The sequence below is a fragment of the Lutra lutra genome, chromosome 8 (assembly GCF_902655055.1).
Source record: "Lutra lutra chromosome 8, mLutLut1.2, whole genome shotgun sequence".
Taxonomy (NCBI): domain Eukaryota; kingdom Metazoa; phylum Chordata; class Mammalia; order Carnivora; family Mustelidae; genus Lutra; species Lutra lutra.
The window spans coordinates 124,434,410-124,447,031 of NC_062285.1; the positions used below are offsets into that span (position 1 = coordinate 124,434,410).

The window sequence follows — 12,622 nt, forward strand, 5'->3', positions numbered from 1 at the left end:
CTTCATTAGAAGAGCCATATAATTCTAATTTTTATCCTCCATAACTCCTTATACAAATAGATACACAATAAATGCCTACTTAGTTAATAGGATTTATTTTACTTAATAATTCATATAAATATTTCAAGTATCTGATTTAAAATACACTTGATTCTTTTATAACTAAGTATATAATTTATTTCTTGGAATTTCATGATACAAAAGGCTTAAACCTGAGCAAAGCTTGACTAATTAACAAGTTTCAATAAAGACACTGGTGGTTATTAATGATTTCCATACCAGAGTTTGGCTTACATTTTTGCCTGGAACCTGCTTTTACAGGAAATATATCTCTGTACTTGGGATTGGTTGACACCATAGATGCTGGTCCATGTGAAGGTCCCTCCTATAATAATTGTCCAGAATGTATGTCTTTGCAAAGGATTGGGATCAAAACTAAATGAAAAGAAACAGAAAACAAATTTTAACCATAAGCAAAAAACTACAGAAAATCCTAGAATATTTTTTGGAAGCAAGCAATGTGTATCTATATAAATATGCACACAGATATAAACACATACAAATTTATTAAATAATAAAAAAGGCAAAAAATTCCTAACTTAAGTTCAATGAAATAAAAATGGATACATTCAGAGAATTGGAAATTCTGGATGGGACTGAAGGAAAACAAATGTTCTAATTATTCTGAGCTTTCATAAAAATTGTTCTCCAGTGGCCTTAGGAAATTGTTATTTAAATAAGTCTGCTGTGCTATAATCAGAGAAGAGCATGAAACTAAAAAGAGAGAGAGCAATAAAGAGAGTAAGGTTCCTAAGTGCACCATAGCAATAGATAGGGTACTGAAATGAACACAAAATTGACACATTTTGCATATATAATTTCTCTCCCAGCACATGTATAGTCATATTTCTAATTTATATTCAAGCTCAAGAACTCAATTAATGCAGTTTAAAGGCTTTCATCTTCTAAAATTACCATGTCATTATAATCATACTTTCTTAAATGCTGTGTGCACAAGCTAAATGCTAATAGTGAAAAGTCACTAAATGACATGTACTTAAGTCCAAAATATTGTCACAAAGAAAGCTCAACTTCTGTAATGAATATGTGTTTTAATTCTTCTTAATGCATTATCTTGGAAGGAATGATTCTGTTCATCCATGAAACACAATATAAGTTTGACAAATTTCTGCAAAATTGGCTTTCAAAGAAAATTTCTAAAAATTATGAAATTCTGCAAATCCATTTCAATCTTATATTTAAGATGAGTTTTCAGATTTCATGTATATCCCAGCATTCCTATGGAAATATAAGAGCCTCTACTCCATTTTCTAACACTTCATATCAAAGTTGTGTTTCAAGGGTGTTGACCCTTTAACCCATAGAGAAAACAGCAAAGGTCATAAAAGTGTCTAATCTTTTACTTTTAATAATCTCTTTTTTGTTTTTTACTTTTAATAATCTCTTATTGGTGTATAAGTTGTCACTTCAATGAAGCAATATGGGCTGCCTTTGTACAAAGTGAGAGTTATCTTGCAGAAAAATTAATGATTCTACATCCTCTCCCCTCAGCCTTGCCTACTAGGAAATTTAGGAGTAAGCAAGATCTTCTGAGTGTCCATTAGTTGTTTCTGCTTCTCTGTATCTATTCTCTTGTCCTCTAGTAACGGCAACCCAATCTGCTTTGGGGAAATGACCATTTCACCATAAAGTAGTCTAAATGGTTGTCAATAATATGTCCTGTTCTGCCACAGCTAAGGGATGGAATAATGCCCAGGCTAGGACAACTGGAGGTGCTCTTCCTTGGAATCTCAGTCTTGAGGTTAAAAAGCAATTACTGAAAATAGTGGAAGTTGACTCATCATAATTCAACTTATCTCTGCAATTAACACATTGTCCTTGACCAGTTTCTGAAAAGGCTCTTCTCAAACATTAGCACCATTTTCAGAAAACTAGAAAAGAGTCACCAAGTAAGAAATGTTTTTTCTTTCTTCTTGCCAGTGATTTCAGCTTGCCTCTCTCAAAGTAGGGCTGCTTGAAGAGGAAATAAGCCAGTCCATATGAAAATAAGCCCCTCCCCACATTGAACATAACAAGAATGACATTACTGATCCACACCAAAAGGTGTTTTAAATATTCCTCTAAGCTGTGTGGTATATTTGTGATGAAATATCTAGTTTCTCCACTGGTCTTTCTCTAGGAAAACTAAATAGCTGTTGAGGATATGCTATATTGTACAATATACTGACACTTGAGGCATTAGTAATAATTTTCTAGTCAATACTCTAGAAATAATATATAATATTATAAAATATTTGTACATATATAATTACGAAATATAATAATAATATATATTGCCAGGGCAATATCAATAGAAAAATTCTCTAGGCTGCTTGAAACAAAGAACTGTCAGAATGACAGCATGATCCTTTAGTGTTTTTCTCTTAAGAGGTTTCCTTTTCCTATTTCTCCACTCCCTCTTCCCTAATTACACTACCCCACCCTTTGACCAATTCCAGATTTTAATATCTGGAGGAAAAATGCTCTTTTGCTATCAATCCTTTCTCAGAAAGAAGTTACATTCTATGTAACTAAGCAACCATCTGACTGCTTTAACCCCTTAAAGACCTGGTAGAAACCCCTCACACATTAACATACCAGCTTCAATTTTTTATACCACATTCTTAGCCATCTATTCGTTTTCTGATGTAAATCTACTACTTCAATGATGAAATTATTTTTATAGGAAAGAAAAAAACAAAAGGAGTGTTCTATTGACCAGGAGATAAATAGCAACTTACTTCCAGAAGTTTAATCTTCCACCATTATAGCTATCACTTAGAATAGTGCTGATTCCACCTTGAATCACTACAGCTTGTATAATCACAGATGCAAATCCAGCCACCATGATCCCAATTTGAAAAACATCTGTCCAGATAACTGCTTTAAGACCACCCTTTGAGGAAAAAAATATTAGGATTAATGCTCTTATCAGACATTATTATCATCTACATGCTTATATATCATGCTGGACAAGAATAATGAAAACATAGATCTTGGCCAAGGAATACACTTAAGGTAATAGACAGTAAGGTTGGGAGAACCTTCAAAAGAGGGTGTGATTTAAGCCAACCTTTCAGACAGAAGCAGAGGTGAAGATGGAAGGTCATCCCAGAAGAGAAAACAGCATGGACAAAAGCACAAAGAATTCAAAGTACATGACATGGTGAATGCGGCCAGAGTGAAACTGCAAAAGGCAATGTCATAGATTTTATCCTATAAGCAGGGCTGATATTCAATCAAGTATGCACACAGAATGTCATGCCAGTTGTTGACATACTAAAATTGTTTTGTACTAGCCACTGACACAAACTTCCCAGTGTCTCTCTCCAGTCCCTGTGTCCTTGGCTGAACTATCCCCTCCCTGAGATCCCCATCTTCTAAAAAAATCCACTAAAGTCTTAAGACCTATTATGTCAGATATACCACAAGAGTTGCACCACTTCTAGAAACTAGCATCCATTATAATACCAGTGTCCATACTATCTGGTTGTTACATATTTTGACTGCAATTCCTGCCTTTAGGCAATGGGAAACTATCTTACGTTTCTTTTCTTTTTTTTTTTTTAATCTAAATTTATTTTTTCAGTGTTCCAAGATTCATTGTTTATGCACCATACCCAGTGCTCCATGCAATAATCTTAGGTTTCTAAGCTGAGATAGTATGAACACAAATATAATAATTTAGCAATAGTAAGGGTGAAGTAGGAGACAAGACTCAGGACCACTGCAATGGATCAGGTAAAAGAAAAAAGTTTTAGTTATAATCAATGCTCTATAAAGAATCAAATTTTTCCCCAGCTGGACTCTTTCTTATAAAAAAGTTACACTGTGGGTGGTAGGAGTAGGAGAGGACATACAAACAATCTAGTCTGCAGAACACAACTATTGGAATTTTCAACTTTGCAAAACAGTTGGTAGAGTGAAAGAAGAAAGAAGGTTCTTGACATACCAGTGTGCAGTAGAATGTACAGACCACCCCTGTTGCCACTACTGCACCCCACAGATCAAATCCCGTGACTGTAAAAAGAAAAAAAGAAAAGAAAATGCATGTATAACTGTGAAACATGTATAATAAAAATATTTCTCAAAAAATCATCAATAGGTAGTGATATTATTTATGGTGCACCTATCTTTTTACCTACTTCTCTACTCCTGCCTAAAACTAGATCCAAATCTCATAAAATGCCGCTAAACAAATGAATTAAAATTTTACTTGGTAAATTAAATGGAACTAGTTTCTGCCCTTAGAGAGCATACCTGGATCCACCACTGCCTAAATTAAACACATGAAAAAGCATTTATATTGTAATGAAGCTAAGAAACAACTTGATTCTGTGAGGTAGTTACCCAGACTGAATGGGGTCAGATAGTATGTGTCTTCATAGTTCAAATAAACACACTATTCTACCAGTCCTTGAAAGACAAGTTGTGCATGTTACTAAGATGAGACCAAGAAAGAGAAAAGTCATATAATTTGCTACCATTTATCTAAGTGGAGGGGCATATTCTTTCTAAATGGAAGAATAACAACTCTGCCCATATCTGTGATAACCTATATAAAATGGGCCAATTCCTTGAAAGACACAATAGGCTAAAACACTCATGCAAGAAGAAGTACATTATCTAAATAGGCCAATAGCTATTAAAGAAATTGAATCAATAATTAAAAACAAAAAGCTCTAGGCCCAGATGGGTTAACTGGTAATTTCTACCAATTTAAGGAAGAAATTATACCAATTTTCTGCTATATCTTTCACAGAATAGAAGAAGAAGGAATACTTCCTAACTCATTCTAAGAAGCCAGGATTGCTCTAATACCAAAACCAGATAAAGACATTACAAGAAAACTACAAAGCAATATTTCTCATGAACACAGAAGCAAAAATCTTCAGCAAATTGAAAATTAACAAGTGGAATCCAAAAGAGTATAAAAAGAATTATATACCATGACTGAGAGGGATTTATTCCAGGTATGCAAGGCTGGTTCAAAATTTAAAAATCAATTAATGGAATCTATCATCTTAACACACTAAAAAAGAAATATCACATGATCATATCAAAAGATGCAGAAAAAACATCTGACAAAATGCAACATCCATTTATTATAAAAACTCAGTAAACTAGGAATAGAGGGGAAATTTCTCAACTTGATAGACTGTGTACAAAAATCCTACAGCTAACATCCTACTTAAGACTGTGAGAGTCAAAGCTTTCCCACTAAGATCAGGTCCAAGACAAGGATGTTCCCTCTCATTGCTCCTTTTTAACTGGAAGTTACTGGAAGTCCTTGCTAGTGCAATAAGGCAAGAAAGGCAATAAAAGGTATACATATTGGGAAAGAAGAAATAAAACTCTTCTTTTTTCACAGATGACATGATCATTGATGTAACAAAAACTGAAACTAGTAAGTGATTACAGCAAAGTTGTAATATACAAAAGTCAATTGTTTTCCTATATAATAAATTAGCCTCAAATGTGAGTGACATAATTGACAGCGTTAAGATGTACCTTGATTCATTTGCAATGACATGGATGGAACTAAAGGGTATTGTGATAAGTGAAATAAGTCACTCAGAGAAAGATAATTATCATATGATCTCATTGATATGAGGAATTTGAGAAATGAGACAGAGGATCATCGGGGAAGGGAAGGGAAAAGTGAAACAAGATGAAATCAGAGAGGGAGACAAACCATAAGAGACTCTTAATTTCAGGAAACAAACTGAGGGTTGCTGGAGAGGGATGGGGTGACTGGGTGATGGACATTGGGGAGGGTATGTGCTATAGTGAATGCTGTGAATTATGTAAGACTAATGAATCACAGACCTGTACCCCTGAAACAAATAATACATTATATGTTAATTTCAAAAAAAAAAAAAAAAAAGACAAGATGTACCTTGATTCAAAGCCAGGGCAGAAGCACAACTGGAGTAACTTGGACATGCACACATTGTGGAGTGGGCATGTAAAATGATACAACCATTCAGAAAAATTGTTTTCCAGTTTCTCTTAAATTTTGTACATGCACCTGCCCTGTACTAGGTTATCATGGGTTTATGTTTAACTACACTGCTTCCAGGCATTCAACCAATAGAGATAAAACTATGTGTCAAAAGCAACTCCTCAGACACATGCTACCAGGATCTACAGGATGACCAAATCTGGTCTTGGTATTGATGAAGATGATGCTACTACTGATGCTGGCAATGTTGCCATAACCAAAGAGATGTTGCCCCTCAAAGGAGATGACAACATATCACGTATGGAAGAAACAGACTAAGTGCTGCCCCAAGAATTATTTGTACATGTATTCAATACTTTATCTTTATTCCCTCCAGTAATATATTTTCTTTTTGGGGGGGGGATAATATATTTCAAGGATGTTTTTCTTTATTTTTGTTAATATTTTAAAAATTTCTATGACATGGCAAGAACTATTTAAGGGGAAGATAAGATTTCTTTGTGAGTGAGATGCTGTGATATTTAGGAACTAAAGCCCAGCTCCTTTATCATTCCTCGTTCCACACTGGCTTATTTTAATGAAACAAGGTAACATTTGTTGTAAGATGTATGCAAACTAATGTTGACTGTGTGGTCTAAAGTGTTTAGCAATCGGGTCCCCTGGGTGGCTCAGTGGCTTAAAGCCTCTGTCCTCAGCTCAGGTCAAAATCCCAGGTCCTGGGATCAAGCCCCTTATCAGGCTCCCTGCTCAGCAGGGAGCCTGCTTCCTCTTCTTTCTCTGCCTGTCTCTCTGCCTACTTGTGATCTCTGTCTGTCAAATAAATAAATAAAATCGTAAAAAAAAAATAAAGTGTTTAGCAATCAAGCAGATTCCTTAGTAAGGACCAAATTTTTTGTCACTAAAGTATTCTGAGCTATACCTTGATGTTTAAAAGAAAAATATTGGTTAAAACAACTTTCACCTTCTAGGATCTATTTTTTAAATCTTCTATCCCCTATAGTTATCAACTGCATGTACCAGGCACCTAGAAACTCATATGTTAAACTGAACCAACTTGATGGGAATACCTATGTATATGGCATGTTTTTCAAAGAAGAGCGTTGTTTAGCAAAATTATAAGCCTATTTAGGTGTGTTGTAAAGCTGCTCAAAAAAGTAACTCAGCAAGTTCTGTGAGTGGAAATGCAGTGTTCAACACATTCTGCTTTAAAAGTCTGTAACAAATGCAAATGAACTTAAAAAAAGCAAAGCGAGACAAAACAAAACCTGTACAAGAATGATCTTAGTAGTCTTAATTCATAATGGCCTAAAAGTGCCCAACGTTGTTGATGGATAAACAGACTGTAGAGATACAGATGATAAAATATTAGCAATAAACAGGAATGAACTCCTGAAACATGTAGCAACATGAATGAATCTCAGAAATATTTTGTTGAGCAAAATAAACCATTACAAAAGAGGTACTACATGATTCCATTTATATAAAATCTAAGAAAAGGGAAAACTAATTCATGGTTGACAAAAAAATCAGAAAGTGGCAGCTTGGGTTGGCAGGGGAATTTATTAGAAAGAAGCACAAGAAAATCTCCTAGGATTAAATGGTGAAAATAGTCTGTATCCAGTTGCGTGGTGGTCACATAACTATGTACAATTGTTAAAACTAGTTCAACTGTACATTTAATTTCTGTACATTTATTGTGTATAAGTTGTATTTCAACAAAAAATGGTTTTTAATTTAGGGGGCAAAAATTTAGGGGGCACCTAGGTGGTTCAGTGGGTTAAAGCCTCTGCCTTCGGCTCAGGTCATGATACCAGGGTCCTGGGATTGAGTCCCACATCCTGCTCTCTGCTCAGCGGGGAGCCTGTTTCCCACCCCCTCTCTGCTTGCGTCTCTGCCTACTTGTGATCTTTGTCTGTCAAATAAATAAGTAAATAAATAAATAAATAATAAGAAAATAAGAAGCAAGAAGGGCGTCTGGATGGCTCAGTTAGTTAAGCATCTGACTCTTGACCTCAGCTCAGGTCTCGATCTCAGGGTTGTGATTTTAAGCCCTGCACTGGGTTCCATGCTAGGTGTGGAGCCTATTTATAAAGAAAAAGATTTTAAAAGCGAGAAAGAGAAATTTATCGAATCAACTAATTGCAACTGCATAAACTTATTTGAGTCCTGATTCTAACAAACACTGAAAAAAAAAATCAAGGAAAGCTGAACATTGACTTCATATTGATTTTTTAAATAATGTTAATATTTTATTTATTTATTTTTTCAAGATTATTTATTTGTCAGAGAGAGAGAGTATAATCAGTGGGAACGGCAGGCAGATGGGGAAGCAGGCTCCCCGCTAAGCTGGGAGCCCAATACGGGATTCAATCCCAGGACTATTGGGATCATGACCTGAGACAAAGGCAGACACTTAATCAACTGAACCACACAGGCATCCCAAAAATAATGTTAATATTTTAGATATGAATATGGTATAATTGTATGTACAAAACACATCCTGGTATGAACTTCCAGTTATAAAATACCTAAGTCACAGAGATGTAAGGTACATGACTATAATTAATAATCCTCTATTACATATTTAAAAGTTGCCAACAGAGTAAATATTAAAAGCTCTCATCACAAGAAAAAGAGCTTTTGTAATTTTGTATGGAGACAGATGTTAACTAGACATTTGGTAGTCATTTTGCAATATATACAAATCTTAAATCATTATAATATAATACAATGTTATAATTATACCCCAGTGAAAAAATTAGCACATCATTATTTTTAAAAGATACTGAATTCAGATGAAATGATGAAATACTTCAGATGTACAGCAAAATACTCTAGTGAGGGAAACAGAGTGAACTGAAACAAGAGTTGATAATTTTTAGTGTAAAGTATACATTAGAGTTCAATATACTATTTTCTTTTTTCTAGCATATACTTATTTAAAGTTTTCTATATATATTTTTTAAAAGGTAAAATGAAAACGATTGGACATAGAGAGTGTTAAGATTCATTTCAGTTAAACAAGTTTCTATGGCACATCTGTTGCATACCAAGTTCTATATTTATCTTTGGTCACAGTAATATATGCAATTGATATTCAAGTGGTCAAAATTCAGCAGCTTCCTGGGCCCTAACTCCTATGGAATAGCCCAATAAACTGATAAGATCAGAGTCCTTGATTTCTTCATAGATGGAAGACAGTACTCTCTTACTGCCAGAACTGCACTTTAAAACCCTAAGACCACATCTTTTTTTTTCTTTTTTTTTTTTTAAGATTTTTTATTTATTTGACAGACAGAGATCACAAGTAGGCAGAGAGGCAGACAGATAGAGAGAGGGGGGGAAGCAGGCTCCCTGCAGAGCACAGAGCCCGATGTGGGGCTTGATCCCAGGACACTGGGACCATGACCTGAGCCGAAGGCAGAGGCTTTAACCCACTGAGCCACCCCGGTGCCCCAACCACATCTTTAATTATACTCACTGCCAATAGGTAACTTATGAAGTTTATAAGTTAGCTCTTTACACATGAAATCACTTGATCATGATGTTGGTAATATTGACTTGGAACATGCCTGACATTCAGAATTCAAGAGCATGTTATATAATGGAATAATTTATAATGATACTGTTGTACTTTATAAACTTAGGTAATAATTATTATCTACCTGCCATGAAAGTAGAAATTAGAGTGTGGGTTTAGCAAGGCTTTCCATTTTATATTAACTCCAGGACTTGCATCACATTTTCCCCATCAGAGTACACCTGTACATTTCATAAGGAAGCCTAAAAGATAAACTAACATCTGATTGATAAGAATCCAAAGGATATGGGGTTTTCCCAAAGCCTTTTAAGGATATGACTAACAGGCATCTTTGCCTCAGGAAACTGTTCCAGTTCCATGGCTTTTATCCGCCCAAAACCAGAGAGTACAGGAGTATGTCAATCAGCACCATCTTCATATATTTGTTTAAAAGGACACCATAGCCACTTTCATTTTGTCACTAGGAGTGAGCTGACATTTCAAATCACACAGATCTCCTTCTCTTGCATTTTGGACAACAATAGAAATGGAAATAAGGAAAGCTCTCTCCTGCCACATTTTGTGATGGAGCTGAGCTGAGTAACACAGAAGCCTCTTGACTATGGGCTTCCACCAAGGAAGAAAGTGCAGCCATTCATGATTTAGACCATAGGGGGCGTTCATTCTGAGGGAGTGGAGCATGGTGGGTTGGCACTTCAGAGATTCACTCCTCAGGGAAGTCGGCCCTTCTATTAATCATAGATCTTTTGGAGCTATCGATCCAGAAATGCAAAGAAGCTGCTAAACACTATGCCCATCTTGCTCCCCTCAAGCTGATGCAGGTTACTGGAAACATCCCTCCAACTCCACAACTCCTCAAAGAGAGAATAAGTTCTATTAAAAATGACCCCCAAAATGTGAGTGACATAACTGGTAACTCTAAAATATACCTTGATTCAAAGCCAGGGCAGGGGCATAAATAACAATTCCAGTATACAAAATCTACAAGAAAAAAAGAAACTGTATGAATTATAAAATAAATAGTCAATTTTTTCTATAACCTCAACAATGAATTAAAACAGTAGTTTCAATATAATTAATAAAATATGTTTGTAACTTGAAAATGTTATTTAAGTGGAGTTGATTCTCCTGTTTGTGGTGTGGTCATAGTTTATAAAAATCTTATATGACCCATTTTGTTAAAATTATGGACTTTTCACATGGTGCTTAGTGCAGATAGTCACTGATCCATCCCCTCAAGCTTGAAATCAACTCTCCTCAATCTAAACAATTAGGAAGAAAAAACTCAAGTTTAAAAGGAGATGGTTCCCCATTCACATGATTTCAAACTATTATTAATCACTGCATAATTAACTGGGAAAACAGTGAAAATTTTGTAAACTGGTTTTAAAAAGTTTTCATGCTCACTAATTAAGCAAAAGTATATATTTACACTAAAAAAATCTTGAAAGCCAACAAAAATCATATTCCATCTTTTCTATATATTATTTTTCACTCATACACCTAACAAATATTTATTAATCCAGGGTATGATAAATATGGTCTTTTTTCTCAGAACATCATTTCCATTGCATTTGATCTTTCAAATATATCATATGTGATTATATATTCTATGTGATTTTTTTCTATAAAAATGTATTATGGTTCTAGGATTCTCTATGAGTCCATGTTTACTCTATAAAAACATATTATGAAAAAAGCCATATTACAGTATTTGAATGATTGATTATATTACATGGGTAGATCAACGGAAATAAGTCCTTCAAGTGGGAGATGCTAAAGTTTTCCTCTTTTTTGCAAGAAGGAACCAGACTTCCACAGTCATTATCCTGACCAAGTTAAATATTTGAGAACAAGGCCATGGACCATCTTCCTAACACCTGTTCCCCACTTTTCATTTCTGTAGGCATTTCTAAAAATTATACAAAGAGGATCTGAACAGTTGGCAAATGCAAGCTACCAGCTTCAGCTCTTTCTTTGTCAGGATCTCTGCCAGACGCCAAAGGGCTCCTTTCTTTTACCAATGACCAATCTAAGTTATGCAATTTACAGAAACATAAAATGGAGTCAAGTTAAACAATTTACAAAGGCACTCTGTGACGCTGTTGCAAATGCTTTGGTAGCTTGTGATTGGAGAAGTGAATTACAAATAAGGATGAAAATGAAAAGTCCTTCCTGGACTTCCATGATCAAACCCATCCCTACAGCACTCAGCTGCCAAGAGGAAGATGGGTATAAATGAAGAGACTATAATCATGACAAGCCTCCAGCAACTTGGATGAAGAATGGAAAGTAATGACAAACATTTTCCCTTTTTAGTTTACTCCTCTTTTCAACACCTTTTTTATCTTTCATGTGCTCACCAAGTAAGTTTAGCCCAGGTGTCTTGGTTGAAAATATTTTAGACAACAGAAGGTAAAGCAAACTAAGGGAGAGTGACTTACTGTTTGAACAATGAAGAGGACTGTTCCACAGAGACGGACACATTTGTTAAACCGGAGCTCTAAATACTGTTTCCAAAAAAGGAAGAAATGGTTAATGTGTGAAAACTTTATATTCCTTTAAAAAAAATGATCTGCTTAAGAAGTAAAGGGGTTAGAAATTCAAAACAACTTCAGTCATCAAAAAGAGTGAAATCTTGCCATTTGCAACAATGTGGATGGAACTAGAGGGTAAAGTGAAAGAAGTCAGTCAGAGAAAGACAAATACATGATTTCACTCATATGTGGAATTTAACAAAACAGATGAACATAGGGGAAGGGAGAAAAAATAAAATAAGATAAAAACATAAAGGGAGGCAAACCGTAAGAGACTTTTAACTATAGGAAACAAACTGAGGGTTGCTAGAAGGGAGGTTGATGGGGAGATGGGCTAACTGGATGATGGGCATTAAGGAGGGGACGTGAAGTAATGGGCACTGGGTGTTATATGCAGCTGATGAATCACCAAATTCTACCTCTGCGATTAATAATACACTCACTATATGTTAACTAAATTGAAATTTTAAAAAATTTAAAGCAACTTCATAAGTGATTTGTATTCTGTATTCCTATATT

The 12,622-nt window shown here is 35.0% G+C and overlaps 1 protein-coding gene across 1 annotated transcript in view; it reads right to left on the reverse strand.

Annotated features, from left to right (window-relative positions):
• SLC5A8 (solute carrier family 5 member 8) overlaps nucleotides 1–12,622 on the reverse strand; it is a 56,323-nt gene that overhangs the window by 38,602 nt on the left and 5,099 nt on the right. The window contains exons 2-6 of the mRNA XM_047743238.1: nucleotides 12,011–12,076; nucleotides 10,496–10,547; nucleotides 4,013–4,080; nucleotides 2,802–2,956; nucleotides 295–435 (exon numbers count right to left, since the gene is read on the reverse strand). Of these exons, the coding sequence (XP_047599194.1) occupies nucleotides 295–435; nucleotides 2,802–2,956; nucleotides 4,013–4,080; nucleotides 10,496–10,547; nucleotides 12,011–12,076 (482 nt within the window). The remainder of the gene's footprint in view (nucleotides 1–294; nucleotides 436–2,801; nucleotides 2,957–4,012; nucleotides 4,081–10,495; nucleotides 10,548–12,010; nucleotides 12,077–12,622) is intronic.